The sequence below is a fragment of the Oncorhynchus mykiss genome, chromosome 16 (genome assembly GCF_057628025.1).
Source record: "Oncorhynchus mykiss isolate SJ-2025 chromosome 16, ASM5762802v1, whole genome shotgun sequence".
Classification (NCBI taxonomy): Eukaryota; Metazoa; Chordata; class Actinopteri; order Salmoniformes; family Salmonidae; genus Oncorhynchus; species Oncorhynchus mykiss.
Genome location: NC_143037.1, coordinates 44,593,360 through 44,614,828, shown reverse-complemented (window position 1 = coordinate 44,614,828; position 21,469 = coordinate 44,593,360). Strand labels below are relative to the sequence as shown.

At 41.9% G+C, this 21,469-nt stretch overlaps 1 protein-coding gene across 1 annotated transcript; it reads right to left on the bottom strand.

Moving 5' to 3' along the window:
* Nucleotides 1-8,366: 8,366 nt before the first annotated feature.
* tspan31 (tetraspanin 31) lies at nucleotides 8,367-20,917 on the bottom strand. The gene is made up of 6 exons (XM_021565969.3): nucleotides 20,708-20,917; nucleotides 19,614-19,781; nucleotides 15,907-15,987; nucleotides 11,407-11,547; nucleotides 10,848-10,958; nucleotides 8,367-10,606 (listed from the first exon to the last, which is right to left on the bottom strand). The coding sequence occupies exons 1-6, from the start codon at nucleotides 20,768-20,770 to the stop codon at nucleotides 10,532-10,534; spliced, it is 639 nt and encodes a 212-aa protein (XP_021421644.1). The 5' UTR covers nucleotides 20,771-20,917; the 3' UTR covers nucleotides 8,367-10,531.
* Nucleotides 20,918-21,469: the final 552 nt, after the last annotated feature.

Below are 21,469 nucleotides of genomic sequence, written 5' to 3'. Positions count from 1 at the left end.
TTTCTTTCTTTCTTTCTTTCTTTCTTTCTTTCTTTCTTTCTTTCTTTCTTTCTTTCGAATTCAGGGACGCTTTCTTTTTCACCATTCTTTCTTTCACCTGTTTCTACACTCCACATTATCAACAACTTTTGATCTTTGGGGACTCAGTCTTTTCGACCAGGACACTATCAGCGATTGACTTGGACTGAAATAGGTACCGGTACTGTTTATATTTAGGTGCAGGCGCTCCACAATACTTTTGAATGAATATTCTATAAGAGGAACAGGAGTTCAAGAAGTAGAAAATGTAAGGTCCTGGTACTCAACTCTGGTGAGCTTCTGCCTAAATCAAGCACGGATTAATACACCAGCAACCACTAGTTTACTATAAGGTCCATGAAATTCCTCATGTCATGGTGATAGAGAAACAACTGAGAAAGTTCATGCTCCTTCCTTGGTGAGGGAGAATTGTCTCGGGGCCATTTCACAGAGTACACCAGACAAGGTAATTAGGTTATATCACAAGCTGGGGTTGTAAGGTCAGTTGAATCACACATAAATAGACACACACACACACACTGAATTATTGGCTGTTCCTTGACCACTGGCCGGCCCCCCACACTCAGCATTCTGAACCCATAGCAATTCCCTGCTATGGGTTCAATTCCCCAGAATAGATTTTTCACACATACTCTGCACTTGTGGATTTTTCAACATGGAGCTTGGCTTGAGATGCAGTTCATAGGCTATTATGTGAAGTCTCCATAAACGGTCATATTTGCTATCCCGTATTCCTACACGAAAACCTCTCATGGTAATCTGAGGCGTAGTTTCAGTGACTCGTAAACATTCTGCCCCACCCCCACTCTCACCACCTGCCCTGATCCTTCCTACCAATGAGTGTATGGGGTGTGATTCATACTGTAACAGAACAATTCCGATCACACGATATCCTTACGCTCTCCCATACTGCTAGACATGGCAGTGCAGGGCTAATTTTATGAACCCTAAAATGCACACGCCACCATTCGTATTGTAATGGGGGAAATATGATAACAACAGTATATCATCTCCCATACTGACAGTTTCAGGAGTAGCAGGGCAGGACGTCTTTCTTTTTACTGAGCACTAACAACATGCATCCACCCACCCACCCACCGGTCGGTCTGTTACATTATTGATAGGCTTACTGACCTGTTTCTCTCCTCTTACTGAACTGATGACAATGATTTCCCCTCCTGTTGGCCCTGGCTGCATCGTTACAGTGAGAGGAATGTAGATCTAGATCCAGACACATCATTATCTTGTCTCTTGTCTCGTGGTTCCATCCATAGAAATAGTCAGAATTGCATTCTTGTCTTTCTATTTCTATGGTCTTTTGACGCCATTTCCACTCCTTCTGTTATGTGATGAGCTGCGTCGAATACAACAGGTGTAGACCTTACAGTGAAATGCTTACTTGCAAGCTCTTAACAAACAATAGTTTTAAGAACCCCCCCCACACACACACACAAAAACAATTATGAGATAATAATAATACAAAATTAAAGAGCAGCAGTAAATAACAATAGCGGGGCTATATACTGGGGGTACCGGTACAGAGTCAATGTGCGGGGGCACCTGTGTTGAGGTAATTGAAGTAATATGCACATGTAGGTAGAGTTATTAAAGTGACTATGCATAGATAATAACTGAGAGTAGCAGCAGTGTAGAAGAGGGGGGGGGGGGGGTGGCAATGCAAATAGTCTGTGTAGCCATTTGATTAGCTGTTCAGGGGTCTTATGGCTTGTGGGTAGAAGCTGTTTAGAAGCCTCTTGGACCTAGACTTGGCGCTCCGGTACCACTTGCTTTGCAGCAGCAGAGAGAACAGTCTGTGACTAGGGTGGCTGGAGTCTTTCACCATTTTTAGGGCCTTCCTCTGACACCGCCTGGTATAGAGGTCCTGGATGGCAGGAAGCGGTCCTCCTTTTCCTGTAGTCCCCAATCATCTCCTTTGCTTTGATCATGTTGATGGAGAGGTTGTTGTCCTTGCACCACACGGTCAGGTCTCTGACCTCCTCCCTATAGGCTGTCTCATCGTTGTCGGTGATCAGGCCTACCACTGTTGTGTCATCGAAAACTTAATGATGGTGTTGGAGTCATGCCTGGCTATGCAGTCATGAGTGAACAGGGAGTACAGGAGGGGACTGAGCACGCACCCCTGAGAAGCCCACGTGTTGAGGATCAGCATGGTGGATGTGTTGTTACCTGCCCTTACCACCTGGGGGCGGCCCTTCAGGAAGTCTAGCATCCAGTTGCAGTGGGAGGTGTTTAGTTCCAGGGTCCTTAGCTTAGTGATGAGCTTTGAGGGCACTATGGTGTTGAATGCCAAGCTGTAGTCAATAAACAGCATTCTCACATAGGTGTTCCTTTTGTCCAGGTGTGAAAGGGCAGTGTGGATTATAATAGAAATTGCATCATCTGTGGATCTGTTGGTGCGGTATGCAAATTGGAGTGGGTCTAGAGTTTCTGGGATGATGGTGTTGATGTGAGCCATGACCAGCCTTTCAAAGTATTTCATGGCTACAGACGTGAGTGCTACGGGTCGGTAGTCATTTAGGCAGGTTACCTTAGTGTTTTTGGGGACACTGACTATGGTGGTCTGCTTGAAACATGTTGTTATTACAGACTTAGGGAGAGGTTGAAAAAGTCAGTGAAGACACTTGCCAGTTGGTCAGCGCATGCTCGGAGTACACGTCCTGGTAATCCGTCTGGCCTTGCGGCCTTGTGAAGGTTGACCTGTTTAAAGGTCTTATTCACATCGGCTGCGGAGAGTGTGATCACACAGTCATCCGGAACAGCTGATGCTCTCATGCATGTTTCAGTGTTACTTGCCTCGAAGCGAGCATAGAAGCTATTTATTTTGTCCGGTAGGCTCATGTCACTGCACAGCTCTCGAGTGTGCTTCCCTTTGTATTCTGTAATAGTTTGCAAGCCCCGCCACAACCGACGAGCGTCCGGTGTAGTACGATTCAATCTTAGTCCTGTATTGACGCTTTGCCTGTTTGATGGTTCGTCGGAGGGAATAGCGGGATTTCTTATAAGCTTCCAGGTTAGAGTCCTGCTCCTTGAAAGTGGCAGCTCTACTCTTTAGCTCAGTGCAAATGTTGCCTGGCTTCTGGTTGAGGTATGTACGTAGACAACGTGCTCAATGCGCTTATTGATAAAGCCAGTGACTGATGTGGTGTACTCCTCAATGCCATCAGAAGAATCCCGGAACATATTCCAGTCTGTGATAGCAAAACAGTCCAGTAGTTTAGCATCTGCTTCATCTCACCACTTTTTTATAGACCGAGTCACTGGTGCTTCCTGCTTTAATTTTTGCTTGTAAGCAGGAATCAGGAGAATAGAATTATGTTCAGATTTGCCAAACGGAGGGCGAGGTAGAGCTTTGTACGTGTCTCTGTGTGTGGAGTAAAGGTGGTCTAGAGTTGTTTTCCCCTCTAGTTGCACATTTAACATGCTGATAGAAATGAGGTAAAACTGATTTAAGTTTCCCTGCATTAAAGTCCCCGGCTACTAGGTGCGCCGCCTCTGGATGAGCGTTTTCGTGTTTGCTTATGGCCTTATACAGCTCATTGAGTGCGGTTTTAGTGCCAGCATCGGCCTGTGGTATGTAAACAGCTATGAAAAATACAGATGACAACTCTAGGTAGATTGTGTGACCTATCACTTATCATGAGATACTCTACCTCAGGTGAGCAAAACCTTGAGACTTCCTTAGATATCGTACACCAGCTGTTGTTCACCCCGTGTCTTACCAGAGGCTGCTGTTCTATCCTACGTGTATAACCCGCCAGCTGTCTGTTCTTAATGTCGTTGTTCAGCCACGACTCTGTGAAACATAAGATATTACAGTTTTTAATGTCCCATTGGTAGGATATACGTGCTTTCAGTTTGTCCCATTTATTTTACTTCGATTGAACGTTAGCTAGCAGAACGGAAGGCAAAGGCAGATTAGCCACTCGTCGCCTGATCCTCACAAGGCATCCTGATCTTTTTCCGCGAAATCTCAGTTTCCTTCTCCAGCGAATGACTGGGATCTGGGCCTGGTCGGGTGTCTGAAGTATATCCCTCCCGCCCGACTCATTGAAGAAAACTCTTCATCCAATATGAGGTCAGTAATCGCAGTTCTGATGTCCAGAAGCTCTTTTAAGAGACGGTAGCCGCAACATTATGTGCAAAACAGGTTACGAATAACACACAACAACAAAAAAATAGCATGGTTGGTTAAGAGCCGTTAAGACGGCAGCCATCATCTAAAATAATAGAGAAATATCAGTTACTTTTTCAAAACAACATTCTATGTGGGTATTGATGCCCTGTGGTTGCAGTGTTATGTTCAATTATAAAAATAATTACCCCTAAGATACAAGGACCCAGGGCTGGGTTTCTACTAAGCTACAAACATGCAATTGTTTTAAGATGGAATATAAGGATCCCTGTAAGTATCATGTTTTAAATGTTGTATTATTTAATGAAATATTGAATTTGGTCTGCCCATAGAAACGCATTGAATAACATACAGTTGAAGTCAGAAGTTTACATACACTTGGAGTCATTAAAACTTGTTTTTCAACCACTCCACAAATGTCTTGTTAACAAACTATAGTTTTGGCAAGTTGGTTAGGACATCTACTTTGTGCATGACACAAGTCATTTTTCCAACAATTGTTTACACAGATTATTTCACTTAAAATTCAATGTATCACAATTCCAGTGGTTCAGAAGTTTACATACACTAAGTTGACTGTGACTTTAAACAGCTTGGAAAATTCCAGAAAATTATGTAATGGCTTTAGAAGCGTTTTAATAGGCTAATTGACATAATTTGAGTCAATTGTAGGTGTACCTGTGGATGTATTTCAAGGCCTACCTTCAAACTCAGTGCTTCTTTGCTTAAAATCATGGGTAAATCAAAAGAAATCAGTCAAGACCTCAGAAAAAAATTTGTAGACCTCCACAAGTCTGGTTCATCCTTGGGAGCAATTTCCAAAGCTTGAAGGTACCATGTTCATCTGTACAAAAAAATAGTACGCAAGTATAAACACCATGGGACCACGCAGCCGTCATACCGCTCAGGAAGGAAAAGCATTCCTAGAGATGAACGTACTCCTAGAGATGTCTCCTAGAGATGAACGTACTTTGGTGCGAAAAGTGCAAATCTATCCCAGAACAACAGCAAAGGACCTTGTGAAGATGCTGGAGGAAACAGGTACAAAAGTATCTATATCCACAGTAAAACGAGTTCTATATCAACATAACCTGAAAGGGCGCTCAGCAAGGAAGAAGCCACTGCTCCAAAACCACCATAAAAAAAGCCAGACTACGGTTTGCAACTGCACATGGGGACAAAGATCGTACTTCTTGGAGAAATGTCCTCTGGTCTGATGGAACAAAAATAGAAGTGTTTGGCCATAATGACCAATGTTATGTTTGGAGGAAAAAAGGGGAGGCTTGCAAGCCGAAGAACACCATCCCAACCGTGAAGCAGAGGGGTGGCAGCATCATGTTGTGGGGGGTGCTTTGCTGCAGGAGGGTCTGGTGCACTTCACAAAATAGATGGCATCATGAGGTAGGAAAATCATGTGGATATATTGAAGCAACATCTCAAGACATCAGTCTTGTTAAAGCTTGGTCGCAAATGGGTCTTCCAAATGGACAATGACCCAAAGCATACTTCCAAGTTGTGGCAAAATGGCTTAAGGACAACAAAGACAAGGTATTGGAGTGGCCATCACAAAGCCCTAACCTCAATCTCATAGAAAATTTGTGGGCAGATCTGAAAAAGTGTGAGCGAGCAAGGAGACCTACAAACCTGACTCAGTTACACCAGCTCTGTCAGGAGGAATGGGCCAAAATTCACCCAACTTATTGTGGAAAGCTTGTGGAAGGCTACCTGCAACATTTGACTCAAGTTAAACAATTTAAAGGCAATGCTATCAAATACTAATTGAGTGTATGTAAACTTCTGACCCACTGGGAATGTGATGAAAGGAATAAAAGCTGAAATAAATCATTCTCTCTACTATTATTCTGATATTTCACATTCTTAAAATAAAGTGGTGATCCTAACTGACCTAAAGACAGGGAATTTTCACGAGGATTAAATGCCAGTAATTGTGAAAAACTGAGTTTTAATGTATTTGGCTAAGGTGTATGTAAACTTCTGAGTTCAACTGTATCTATACATTGGAAAAAAGACAGGAAAAAAATAAACGAGAGATATAAGAAAGATCAGGATTTTTTACATTTTATTTAATTACTCATATTTAACCCCTTATTATTGTAACTAAAGTACTTCCATATACAGTATACTTCCATAATTATTTTTTCTAAACTCTTGTGAGTTTAGTGAGGCTTGTGGGCTTCCTAGAGAAAAACAACAACACATGTACGTGTTCGTGAGTCTCACCTTTCGATGTTGGGGTCATATTAGTGTGTAGCCCAAACAGTTTGGACGCTACAGACAGAAGTTGGCAGATCGGCTGTACTGACTTCAGACGAGTCTCAAGACGCTTGTGGGGGTCGTAGTCATGAGAATCTCTTCTTTCCATATTAGTCATATTAGTTTGTAGGCCAAATTGTTTGGAAGCTACAGACATTTTCGTGAGAAGACCAATTTTCGAGATGACAAACACCCCTGTAGATCTGCCACCTTCCACCGCTGAAGGCCGACATCAGCAGATGTGGTGGATTGAAACTAAGCCTATGTAAAAATGTATATACCAGATATCTCTAGATTTGTTATGATTATGCTAATTGGATATACCTATTATGCTAATTAGATAGATAAACAGCCATGTTATCAGATCTCCTATATAATATATAATCCATCATTTTAAGATATTGTAGGATGCATATGGTATTCGTTACTTATGTCTCCGAAAAGGCATTGTACATTACATGACACAAACACACAAAACCACATAAAATATCATTATAGGGCCAGATGGTTGTCCCTGTTGGTGTGAATCTCCACAGCTCCTCCACTCCTCCAAGTTAATACACCCGGCATATGGACATGCATCACAGGGTAGGGAATGGGCTCAGTCCCAAATGGCACCTTATTCCTTATTTAGTGCACTACTTTTGACCAAAGCCCTTTGAGCCCTGGTCAAAAGTAGTGCACTAAATAGGGAATAGGGTGCCATTTGGGACATGGACTGGCAGTAGGCCCTCAGGAGAGCACACTGACAGGATGGGGATGATGGGGACCAGCGAGGTGTTCAAACCACACACACAAACACACACCCAGTTTGTGGACCAGCGAGGTGTCCAAACCACACCGCCATCCGCGTACCGGAAACTCTGAGGACCCAAAGCCCTTACCAGGCACATTTTACTTACATAAATGTTCCTATTACACTCCAGGGGATAGGCCCCGCCCGACCTGTATGCAGGTACACCACCCGGCCAAGTCGTATACGTAGCCTATTAAAACACCCGCATGTGATTTGGTTACATCCCATCTAGGGGCGGGTGTTGAAAATTTGCATGAACTATGGTACAACGTATTGGAATATTGTTTATTCAATATGTCAATATCAGTCCCCCATAAAACCAATGTATAACATACTATACTAACCTCACGTCATGGAGGGATAGACTAGGGAATTAGGGATACTCAGATTATGTTCCCATTGTTAGTAAACTTGTTTGTGCTTACTTAAAAGGATGTGCCATTTATTTGAATTGGGAAAGTAATGCCTTTAACTACATGGTCTCTTGTATATTATTACCCAGAGTCTGCTGTCATGGGACCCAACAAGAGGATCAATAGATTTACATTATGGACATGAAAAGGATTCAGATTTCCGGACACATATGAAGCCTAGACCTGGATTAAAAAGCACTGTCAGTGGAGATTCTCCATGGAGTAAGATTTTTTTTTGTCCAGGACTAGGCTTTACCTGTGTCAGGGAAACTACCTCATACATTTACCAGTGTCTGAGAGAATTTCCTCAATATCTCTTCCCAGTCCTGGCTCCTTAAAACCTGACTAGAAAATGTACAGTATGTGGCATTTATACTCAATAGATACAGGACTAAATACCTCTATCATACCGTTCATGTTAGTCAGCTGATCTTCCAGGAATATATGGCTATAGTCCACTTTTTCTAGTTCCTCTTGACTCCTTCTTTAAGCAATTGAATATGGATGTTGTGCAGCTGAACTGGTATACGCGCTGTGCTGCCACTGTGTGGTACATAGAGAGAGCTGCACATTGTAAAACAAGCTAATCCTTAGCTGGCCATGGATAACGTGTGTATTACAATAACTACTCAAATGTGAATTGAGATAACTTCCTGCCTAGAAGTGAGTCTCAAAATAGTCAACGTAAAACATTTATCCTATCTTGTCATTTTTATTTGGAAATTGAAGTCTCAAAAATTCAAGATAGGGTACAATTGGGATAACAAGTGCACAAGGTTTTAAGTAGGGTACATGGTCTATAAGGTACAGAGTTAATATAATGCGTACAGATAATATATATATATGTATATATGCATTAGACCTTTTAGTGGCTCCACTCAAGCACCATATCCACCATCAAAACCATATTAATTCACCATAAGTGGTTCAAGTAATACAAGCGCTGACATTTCAATTCATCTTAGTCCTACAGGTTGATCCAGATCAACAGAGGCCAGATGAGATGCCACTCCCTCCACACCGCTGTGTAAGACATAGAACAAGCAGTAATGTGTTTTAACGAAAGCACCTTACTAAAAGCAGAATATTAAGTCCATTAAAATAAGAATGTCTGCTGTGCATTATCAAAACACTTTCAAAATGAGTTCAACACTGTTGAACAAAATCATGTCGGCAAATGAGGACAAAACCAACGACATCAGGCAGCAAAACAACAAATGCAAACAAACAAACTGAGGATTACGGAAAATAAAACAAGTACAGCAGGTTTTCACTATAGCTTCGACCAAATTAGGCATAACTTCTGATTTTCAGCTAAAAACTTGAAATGGTCGATAATAGATCATTTCCCTTCTAGTTAAAGGTGCCATTTAACATTGTATTGCTCATTACAATTATTTTGGAAGAATACAAGACTTAGACATAACCAAATGATCTGACTACTTTCTTACCTTTATCATAAACCAATTCAAAGACGTTCAGAGACGTGAACTATTGCTATTGTTTACACTTTCAACTGCCAACAACGAGAACCAATAGTGAGTTGGGAATAAACGTAATGTACCTTTAAGTAACAGGAGAGGTCATAGTTCACTTGACTACCATGTCCCTCATAGGTCACTAAATCGTTACACTTATTGACATCATTTGTGAAACAAAGGAACATCGGAAATGCAGGAGGTGTGGATCATCTTAACCATCAAACCCGTCTTTCATGATATTGAAAACTTTTCAAAAGACTATATACATGTACAACAAGGGCTGCAGTCCCATTGGCGATCTACCTACTTATGTGAATGTTAAATTAGTTGGCTCAGTTACACAAGTTCAGTTCATAAATATTCTTAATCCTACCAGATTAACTACTTGACTATCTAAAATCGAACTTCTAAAATACAATACCAGCATCTACGGCATCATCAATTCATCTGAAAAACATACATTTCCATCACACACCACTTCCAACGCGCACCCATTCCTTTGCGACAACCATTACTTTGAGATTTTTTGATCTGACTTCAAACCACAACACAGCATTTCACCTCAAATTAAGAGAGAAAAATAGAAACTTCCTGAATAATGCATTTGACAGCAATCGGTACATACCATACTGTAGTGCCACACATCACAGCTAGCACTAATCTAGAGGGCCATACTCAGCCGAATTAACACGACATACAGGTTCGAGGAAAAGGTGAATGAAATTGGCTTATTAAACGTTATACACAGTAGGGTTGTCAATAGGCATGGGAGAAAACAAGGTACTGTAGGTATGTCTGTGCAGCAGGGCAAGTGTAAAAGAATGTCTACGGTTACATGGTTGGAATATAGTCAGTCATCAAAGATCCAGTACTCAAATCAAGGCTGGGCAATAGCCCAACGGAGGTAACCATTTATCCTATCATACATAAGATCTGGATCCTTGCCAAAATCGAGACGTTTGACCTCTCGCTAAATCTAAACTAGGCAATATGAAGAGGAGTGCTTGCACAAACAGAGGTTAATGCAGTAGGTAGGCAATGTGTTTTAGTCCAGTGTGAATTCAAGGATGGTGTGTATATCGGAGGGGTGTGTCAGCTTCTGTGTGCGCTCTCTTGTCCGCAGATGTCTCCCAAATAGCACCCTATTCCCTATATAGTGCACTACTTTTGACCAGAGCCTTATGAAGCCCTGGTCAAAACTAGTGCACAATAGAGGGACTAGGGTGCCATTTGGAACAGAGCCCATTTGTATGATTGTGGTCCAGTTTAAACTCCTGAGTGTTTCTAGATGTGCACAACTCTACATGTACAGCTACCAGTGTATCTCCTCATTGGGAATCTACAGTACTGCATTAATTAGATGGGGTTAGACCGACTATAGGAAAGCACTGGGATTGGCTCTGGGGTCTTTCTGGTTCCTGTAGCGCACTGCCAGCCACACCCCAAGAATCTGGAAGAGAATGATTACATAATTCAGACAAGTATGTGGTCATAGCAAATGGCTTTTCACACTACCAAGCCAAAGCAAGATGTACTGAGCTGGCCTGGTTGCGTATCCACCATAGTGTCTGGAATCGTGGACAGTGTGAAAATATCCAAGTTGGCACCGTTTGGTTGGGGTTCGGGTGGTCACGATAGTGTGAAAAGAGCAAAAAAGTACCTAAAGAAAGGCTCGCAGCTCAGACACCCACCTCGGTAAAGCTGAAGAAGAGTCCGACCCCTCCCAGGATCTTCAGAGCCTCTGTAGCGTGCTGTAGCATCATGGTACCACAGGTGTAGCAGTTTCTCCTGTCTTTACACGGCTGCAATGGAAGACAGACACGCTCGCAGTCTCAGCTGTGGTGTACTGGTAACAATAGATCAACTGGCAAATACTCGGATAAAGCACAGGGAGCGAGGTACACACTACACTGGCAAAAGCAAGGGGGAAACATTCAGAGCTTCCTTGATCGTTACGTCCCATATTTATATGTGACAGGGCATTACCCATGGATAAAACCAAGTAATTTCCTGTGGTGACTAATCATGAACAAGGGGGAAATGTAAAATACAGCTGCATTTTTACATTTGAGTAATTTAGCAGACGCTCTTATCCAGAGCGACGTAGGTGCATACATTTTCATACTTTTTTTTCAGCTACCATTTCCCTGTCATACTTAGTATGAGCAGAAGGACACATGTATTACAAGTACAACTATTTCCAGGTAGTATTTTGCAGGAACATGCATTACAAGGACAGCCAACCCTTACAGCATTGCAGCTGAACCAGTCCTGGGTAAACTGCCTCTGACCGAGGGTGTTGTTGAGCAGGCCACAGCAGTCCAGCCGGCCCTCCAGCTCTCCCTTGGTGTTGTTGCTCATCAGACTCCAGGTGGAGTTCAGCAGCTTCTCCTGGAAAGAGAGAGGGCGTATAATAATAATACTACTAATGCCATTTAGCAGATGCTTTTATCCAAAGCGACTTATTGTCATTTTATTTATTTATTTATTTTACCTTTATTTAACCAGGTAGGCAAGTTGAGAACAAGTTCTCATTTACAATTGCGACCTGGCCAAGATAAAGCAAAGCAGTTCGACAGATACAACAACACAGAGTTACACATGGAGTAAAACAAACATACAGTCAATAATAAAGTATAAACAAGTCTATATACAATGTGAGCAAATGAGGTGAGAAGGGAGGTAAAGGCAAAAAAAGGCCTTGGTGGCAAGGTAAATACAATATAGCAAGTAAAACACTGGAATGGTAGTTTTGCAATGGAAGAATGTGCAAAGTAGAAATAAAAATAATGGGGTGCAAAGGAGCAAAATAAATAAATAAATTAAATACAGTTGGGAAAGAGGTAGTTGATAGGGCTAAATTATATGTGGGCTATGTACAGGTGCAGTAATCTGTGAGCTGCTCTGACAGTTGGTGCTTAAAGCTAGTGAGGGAGATAAGAGTTTCCAGTTTCAGAGATTTTTGTAGTTCGTTCCAGTCATTGGCAGCAGAGAACTGGAAAGAGAGGCGGCCAAAGAAAGAATTGGTTTTGGGGGTGACTAGAGAGATATACCTGCTGGAGCGTGTGCTACAGGTGGGAGATGCTATGGTGACCAGCGAGCTGAGATAAGGGGGGACTTTACCTAGCAGGGTCTTGTAGATGACATGGAGCCAGTGGGTTTGGCGACGAGTATGAAGCGAGGGCCAGCCAACGAGAGCGTACAGGTCGCAATGGTGGGTAGTGTATGGGGCTTTGGTGACAAAACGGATTGCACTGTGATAGACTGCATCCAGTTTGTTGAGTAGGGTATTGGAGGCTATTTTGTAAATTACATCGCCAAAGTCGAGGATTGGTAGGATGGTCAGTTTTACAAGGGTATGTTTGGCAGCATGAGTGAAGGATGCTTTGTTGCGAAATAGGAAGCCAATTCTAGATTTAACTTTGGATTGGAGATGTTTGATATGGGTCTGGAAGGAGAGTTTACAGTCTAACCAGACACCTAAGTATTTGTAGTTGTCCACGTATTCTAAGTCAGAGCCGTCCAGAGTAGTGATGTTGGACAGGCGGGTAGGTGCAGGTAGTGATCGGTTGAAGAGCATGCATTTAGTTTTACTTGTATTTAAGAGCAGTTGGAGGCCACGGAAGGAGAGTTGTATGGCATTGAAGCTTGCCTGGAGGGTTGTTAACACAGTGTCCAAAGAAGGGCCGGAAGTATACAGAATGGTGTCGTCTGCGTAGAGGTGGATCAGAGACTCACCAGCAGCAAGAGCGACCTCATTGATGTATACAGAGAAGAGAGTTGGTCCAAGAATTGAACCCTGTGGCACCCCCATAGAGACTGCCAGAGGTCCGGACAACAGACCCTCAGATTTGACACACTGAACTCTATCAGAGAAGTAGTTGGTGAACCAGGCGAGGCAATCATTTGAGAAACCAAGGCTGTTGAGTCTGCCGATGAGGATGTGGTGATTGACAGAGTCGAAAGCCTTGGCCAGATCAATGAATACGGCTGCACAGTAATGTTTCTTATCGATGGCGGTTAAGATATCGTTTAGGACCTTGAGCGTGGCTGAGGTGCACCCATGACCAGCTCTGAAACCAGATTGCATAGCAGAGAAGGTATGGTGAGATTCAAAATGGTCGGTAATCTGTTTGTTGACTTGGCTTTCGAAGACCTTAGAAAGGCATGGTAGGATAGATATAGGTCTGTAGCAGTTTGGGTCAAGAGTGTCCCCCCCTTTGAAGAGGGGGATGACCGCAGCTGCTTTCCAATCTTTGGGAATCTCAGACGACACGAAAGAGAGGTTGAACAGGCTAGTAATAGGGGTGGCAACAATTTCGGCAGATAATTTTAGAAAGAAAGGGTCCAGATTGTCTAGCCCGGCTGATTTGTAGGGGTCCAGATTTTGCAGCTCTTTCAGAACATCAGCTGAATGGATTTGGGAGAAGGAGAAATGGGGGAGGCTTGGGCGAGTTGCTGTTGGGGGTGCAGTGCTGTTGACAGGGGTAGGAGTAGCCAGGTGGAAAGCATGGCCAGCAGTAGAAAAATGCTTATTGAAATTTTCAATTATGGTGGATTTATCAGTGGTGACAGTGTTTCCTATCTTCAGTGCAGTGGGCAGCTGGGAGGAGGTGTTCTTATTCTCCATGGACTTTACAGTGTCCCAGAACTTTTTTGAGTTAGTGTTGCAAGAAGCAAATTTCTGCTTGAAAAAGCTAGCCTTGGCTTTTCTAACTGCCTGTGTATAATGGTTTCTAGCTTCCCTGAACAGCTGCATATCACGGGGGCTGTTCGATGCTAATGCAGAACGCCATAGGACGTTTTTGTGTTGATTAAGGGCAGTCAGGTCTGGGGAGAACCAAGGGCTATATCTGTTCCTGGTTCTAAATTTCTTGAATGGGGCATGTTTATTTAAGATGGTTAGGAAGGCATTTTTAAAAAATATCCAGGCATCCTCTACTGACGGGATGAGGTCAATATCCTTCCAGGATACCCCGGCCAGGTCGATTAGAAAGGCCTGCTCGCTGAAGTGTTTCAGGGAGCGTTTTACAGTGATGAGAGGAGGTCGTTTGACCGCTGACCCATTACGGATGCAGGCAATGAGGCAGTGATCGCTGAGATCTTGGTTGAAGACAGCAGAGGTGTATTTAGAGGGGAAGTTGGTTAGGATGATATCTATGAGGGTGCCCGTGTTTAAGGCTTTGGGGAGGTACCTGGTAGGTTCATTGATCATTTGTGTGAGATTGAGGGCATCAAGTTTAGATTGTAGGATGGCTGGGGTGTTAAGCATGTTCCAGTTTAGGTCGCCTAGCAGCACGAGCTCTGAAGATAGATGGGGGGCAATCAGTTCACATATGGTGTCCAGAGCACAGCTGGGGGCAGAGGGTGGTCTATAGCAGGCGGCAACGGTGAGAGACTTGTTTTTAGAAAGGTGGATTTTTAAAAGTAGAAGTTCAAATTGTTTGGGTACAGACCTGGATAGTAGGACAGAACTCTGCAGGCTATCTTTGCAGTAAATTGCAACACCGCCCCCTTTGGCAGTTCTATCTTGTCTGAAAATGTTGTAGTTTGGAATTAAAATGTCTGAATTTTTGGTGGTCTTCCTAAGCCAGGATTCAGACACAGCTAGAACATCCGGGTTGGCAGAGTGTGCTAAAGCAGTGAAAAGAACAAACTTTGGGAGGAGGCTTCTAATGTTAACATGCATGAAACCAAGGCTATTACGGTTACAGAAGTCGTCAAAAGAGAGCGCCTGGGGAATAGGAGTGGAGCTAGGCACTGCAGGGCCTGGATTCACCTCTACATCGCCAGAGGAACATAGGAGGAGTAGAATAAGGGTGCGACTGAAAGCAATAAGAATTGGTCGTCTAGAACGTCTGGAACAGAGAGTAAAAGGAGGTTTCTGGGGGCGATAAAATAGCATCAAGGTATAATGTACAGACAAAGGTAAGGTAGGATGTGAATACAGTGGAGGTAAACCTAGGTATTGAGTGATGAAGAGAGAGATATTGTCTCTAGAAACATCATTGAAACCAGGAGATGTCATTGCATGTGTGGGTGGTGGAACTAATAGGTTGGATAAGGTATAGTGAGCAGGACTAGAGGCTCTACAGTGAAATAAGCCAATAAACACTAACCAGAACAGCAATGGACAAGACATATTGACATTAAGGAGAGGCATGCTTAGTCGAGTGATCAAAAGGGTCCAGTGAGTGGAGAGGTTGAGTGCATACATTTTTTTGGAGGCCCCGGTGGGAATCGAATCCATGATGATTTGCAATTGCAAGCACCATGCTCTACCGACTGAGCCACACAGGCCCATGAGGACATGAGTGAGTGGAAATACAAGAGAACATAGGCTCTGTTTACACAGGCAGGCCAATTCTTATATTTCTTTCAACTAATTGGTCTTTTTTGATCAATAACATCAGATCTTTTCACATCAGCCCTTTTTCCCCCCTGATTGGTCAAAGACCAATTAGTGAAAAAAATTACCGAAATTGGGCTGCCTGTCTAAACGCAGCCATAAAGATTGATTCTACAGAGAAAGAGGGAGTGGAAGGGAGCAGCTGACAAGGCATAGCTGAAATGGATAGAGGAATCTATGTCATTCCTTTCAGATCTACACAAGTTCCTAGGGGGTAGGGTCAACTCTTACCCTACGAGTTCCGGAGCCTGCTGTTTTTTTTGTTCTACCTGATCATTAATTGCACCCACCTGGTGTCCCAGGTCTCCAGAGTTGAGTTTGAGAGATCTATGGGAACTCACCTGCTGGTCTTGGTTCATGGCCAAGCAGGAGCATGAAACTCCAAATTGGACAAGGAATACCAGGAAAAGTATGATCATGTACTACAAGGGCCCGGTTAAAGGAAACAACAAACTGGTAATTTATCAACTAGGCCTATACTGAGAGAGAGAGAGAGAGAGAGAGAGAGAGACAGAGTACATTCTACATTGGAGCTTCTACATTCTACAATGGCGCTTCTACATGGGAGTTTCTACATTCTACATTGGGAGATAGGGGGTAAGCTTACCTATTAAGCCCACGTCCATCTTTCGATTCAAAGAAGGGGAAAAAAAGAATATTTTCTGCTATTTAGTGTTTCAACCAGTTTATGTGGTTGTTGTATCCATACCAGCTTTTATTCGAAGACAACCAGATGTTTTATTACTAAGTTATTGACATGTGTAAGTTCCTACTACTGGCCAATTTCAAAGCTGCAAAATAACTTGTGTGGTGGCGACTCTCAGATAAACACATTTTTACAGATGTTGTTTTTTTTTTGCACTTTCTCAGATAAGTGATGATACTTCATGTAAAATGAAGAGATTCATGTGTTGATATGCACATGATAGCATACTACATGGGTATAAATGACTATTTATTGCCAAATGAAGCCATGTGTTTTTCATGCTAGCAGTCGTACCACATGTCACGGTCAATACAGTAGCAACATAACATGGTGAACCACAACAATATAATAGATCTCAAGAACTCACAGCTCACATTGTTTTATGGATTTTGTCTTATTTTACTGTTAAACTAACATTGTTATACATATACATTTTTGTAAATTTGACATTTAGCTCAGGTGGGCTTAACGGTTACTGTAGAACACAAAGCACCCCCTGGAAATGAAAATAAATATTGTTCAATACTAACTTTGCATAATATTGTAGTCTATAGTGTATATTTATTCCCAAAACAATTGGTTTCCAATTTTTTAAACTATAAATCATTAATTAAGCCCAGTATGCATTGAAACACATGGGGATTGTGTGATGATATCCCTAATATTCAATGAACCTGAGCATAAATATGTATTTTCTTCTGATTTATGTTGATTAAAATACTCAAACTAGAGTTATGCATCTATCCATGGTGCCTTTACCAAAAGTAAGAACAATTAAAAAGCCTCTGTAGTCTCTCCAAGATGTTTGGAGTAGACAGATAGTCGTTGATACAGTGTCATGACGTTGGCCTGAGGGGGGAGGTTTATGACCCCCATAAATACCTTTCCCCTATTTCCTCTCTCTACTCTACCAATGTGACTATTGAAAATCCCTTTGTTAACATTGAGTCTGGTGACATTAAAAGATGGGAAACAGAACCATATTTCGTTAATCCAACCAGTTGAAAATATGTGTTGGGACTTAATGAATATGATGTCAGTTCAGGTGGTGTCTGAGACATGATTACTGATGATAGGACGACAAACTGTTTATTGGAAAAATCTACACATTCTAGTTATCAGATTCACATGGAATTGTTGTGCAATTTAAATGTTTAAATATGAAACTATTTGCGAAAAGATTAAATGTAATTTTTAGCTCCTAAATGAGAGAATTGGTTTTCATGAGTAAACTATGCTCAACTCAGTGGCCCCGCCCATGTGAACAGACACTGGTTGTAAACTATGAAACACGGGCCGTGTATATTTCAATGCTCTCTCAATCCTATATAAGCCCCTTGACGAAAATGTAACTTTTTGCTCCAAGGGCGTGTGGACTTGAGGTCCCCACGTTGAAAGGACAAAGTCCACCTACAGAACTAAGCCAACCTCAGCAAGAACCTGATGAAATTAGCATCGAATTTCAATGTGAAGGTGACGACCTACACGCCGGAAGGATGAATTTCGACTATACCAGCCAGAATATAGCATGAGCTTAAAGTATGGCAACTTGGTATGAACATTGAACTCTTATTCACTAAAGAAGTGATACCTCCTAGCTGTTGCGTTAGCGCAGCAACTGTAGACGTGGGCTAGGAGAGGACGGACAGAGTATCTCTCCTACCACACAACGACGGTACTACCAAGTATTCATTCTACCACCAGACATTCTTCAAAGGAAAACCCGGCCTCCCATCTACGACCAACTGATCGAAGCGCAGCTCAGAGTAAATATTAATTGCATTTTCCTTTTTCAAATGGGCGGTAATTTTGAATGCATAAGATACTGTATTTACGTTAGCATAGCTGCCTACGGCCCGATAGACACACAAAACCTCTTTGCTCCTCAGTATTCTCGCTCTTTCACTCAAACCCAACCCCCTTTCCTTGTGTAACCAGCTGTCATATCTGTTCCGTCCGCTAGGGACGTTTTGCTTTATGGCATAATTTGTAATCAATGTATGATCCATTCTGTGTAGATGTAATTCTGTGTGATTATTTAGGTATTTAGTAAATAAATAATTAAACCAAATTTTGTATTGCTGATTCAACTTCCTGCCAGGGCTCGTGAAGATAACTAAGAACTTACAACTTTCAGATGATACTAAATAAGGTGAAGATTAAATATTGACTGCTATTGATGTAAAATATTACTAGGTCTTTAAGAGTTTATTCTGAAGATAACAGCTCTATAAACATTATTTTATGGTGCCCCGACTTTCTAGTTAATTAATTACCTGATTAGCTGAATCAGGTAATATTAATTACAAATACAAATTATTTTATAGAATAGCATGTCATATCACTTAATCCGGCATAGCCAAAGACACGACAGCAGAGAGAGAAGATTTTAAGGATATCAGGGATAGAAGACCTACAAGTAGCAGACAAAAATGGAAACAAATGAGAGACAAGAAGATGACCATTGGACGACTACTCATGCAGTTAGGCCCAGGGCATTGTCATATTGTTGTCTCTCATCCAGGTGATTATTGTTTGGTTCACCACATGTACCATTGTAATGCAACAGTATAGAGGGAGATTTGAAACTGTCTTCAGACAGGCTTTAGGGAGACAAGTTGAACTAATTAACAATAATAGGAGTACAGAAATGTGAATCAGCATTTAGATAATTCATTTAAACTTGTGTGTGTTATGGTCTTAGTGCATGGCTTCTTATCCACAGCGGACCAGTGTGGGTGCAGGGTTCTAACCAAGCTATAACACACCTGATTCAACTAATCCGGTCTTGAATAGTTTAAGTCTATGAATAGTTGAATCAGGTGTGTGCTGGTTGGCAAAAATAAAAGCCGAGGTTCACATTGATCTCTGTGGATACGATTGGACACCTCGCTGTTATGAGTGGTAATTTCATGATGAATAGTAATGATCAGTTTATTTTTATAACTTTAGGGGAGATTCATATAATCTAAGATCCCATAAGAAATGTCAGATTGCATGTTTTCAACATTTGGAAACTGGATTCAAATGGATTATTTAAGAGGTTGGTTTATTTAGAATATCTATGGATTTAACGGTACATTCAGTACCCATTAAGCCCAGTCTGGACTTTTCACATATTTGATCAAATATTTTTCTCTTACATTCAAAAATTTCATAAAACTTCCCTTCCCATGAGATGTTATTCTTTCATTTGATCTCCACCTTTCTTACAAAACGTAATAGATACACTATTCCAAACTGTAATACAATGAAGTCAGGGAAACTGTAATTAAAGCCCAACGATTGACTCAAACTGAGCCACGTTAGGGGACTTCTTCCTACAGGACACATAAAGGATACAAAGAAGAGCATGACTTGGTGGTGGTGGATGGCTCCGATGAGTCCCACGATGGCTATGAGAAGCAGGAAGAAGCCCACAGCTATGACCCCACCGATGATGTGGATGCTAGACACGATGCCAAACTCCTTCCCCCATGCTGCCACGCCTATCAGCAGCAGACCTACCAGCTGAGGAGGGTGGTAGTCAAACACAGTGAACTGTTAGTTAACCTGGTCCCAGATGTGGTTGTGTTTGTCAACTCCTTTGGTCATGGTACATATTTGCAATGCTCATAGGAGTTGGCAAGACAGCACAAACTGATCTGGAACCAGGCTTAAAAGAAGTCATAGCAAGAGGTAAATTAACAAGCAATCAAGTAAGGAACCACTGGCTGATACAACAGTGTTGAGGCAGTTTGTGCTGAGGACATGGGAAAGGTAAGATAATAACTAGGCCAATGTGCTGATTGAGGAATGCATCCAAACAAAAACAGCACACACACAGATAGATCTGTTATCTAAGGGATGAGCTGGCAGAGGAGAACTATGCACTATAGCAGGGTTTCCCAAACCCCCCACCCACAAACCGGGGGGGGGGGCAGGACCGAGTGGACCTTGTGGAACAGCTGTAACACGTGTCAGTGACGATTCAGAGGTCGAGGGAGATAACGCTCACTGTGAACGAGTTATATAGCTAAATCAAAACCCTACTGGGCCAGCTAGCTAGCTAATGTACAGTATTGTTTGGAATAGCTAGATAACTAGCTATTCACTTGCAGATGTAGCTATGTTTTTACCCAACCCAAGCAATGATGCGTTCTAATGTAGCAGTTAGCTAACTTTAGTAGGCTACCGTTATTTGGTTAGCTAGCTAATGTTAACGCTAAATATTTGACACAATACATTTAACGTTAGCAAAAGCAACAATCTACGTCAGAAATTACCCATATGTCCAGTTAGATGACATCGTAAGCTAGTTAAAACGGAATTTTAAAAAAATGTGCTAGCTAGTTACACAATCTTCCATTTTCCAGTTAGCTAGCTTGCTAGCTATCCAGTTTAGCTGTGTAGCAAGCTAACGTTAGCTATCTAAGATGTTCCACTTCAATACTCACAATGTAAACCACATTTAAGGAACAAAGCGCGTTTTTAGAGCAGGTAAATCCACCACAGACCATATTCGTATTTTTTTTAAATCAAAATTCTAAAACAAAGACCTTGCTTTAATAGCAAAGCTTTCACAGGCTAACTGGCTAAACTGATTTGTTGTTGGTCTGGCAGGCAACAGCACACAAGTGAAAAGAGGGCGTTGTCATGACGTGTGTGCATGACATCATCAAGACTACTTATCTCTCTGTATACAGTATGTGGAAGAGAAAATGTGCAACATTTTCCAAATATCATAATTCTTGAATAAAATCAAATATATGATCCAGTGTAATGTGTTATTCATATCACATATGGGGTAATGAATGATTATCATAAATAAATGGAAGGCCTTACTCCACAAACCTTGACAAGGAGAATGGCAACATAGTGCAGAGAGGGTTGAGAAAGAGAGAGACACAGGAGGCACTCAAAGGCAGATGATTGTTATGTAAACATTAACTTACCCATGCATTGGCATTATGTCATGTACAGCAACACCAGCGACCAGCAACACGAGACAAGGAGAGGCTCTGATGCTGTCAGTGCTACTATAGGCTTGTTGTTGTGCCCTTATTGTGAACATAGAGATATCTATTAACGCAAATACTTAATGCACCTACTGCACCTGAAATTGTATTGTTATGTAAAAGAAAATAGTATGACTTTTGAATCAGCAAAAATAACCTTTGCAGTTGTTAGTGTTGCCTAGAGCACATACGATTTGAAAT

Bases quoted from the DNA above. Each gene is read 5' to 3' on its own strand.
- tspan31 (XM_021565969.3), bottom strand. From the start codon at position 20,770: ATGGTCTGTGGTGGATTTACCTGCTCTAAAAACGCGCTTTGTTCCTTA. The intron at 19,782-20,707 runs GTGAGTATTGAA...CACCCTCCTCAG, and splicing joins CCTTAAATGTGGTTTACATT to CTGGTAGGTCTGCTGCTGAT. The intron at 11,548-15,906 runs GTGAGTTCCCAT...CTCTCTTTCCAG, and splicing joins CCATGAACCAAGACCAGCAG to GAGAAGCTGCTGAACTCCAC.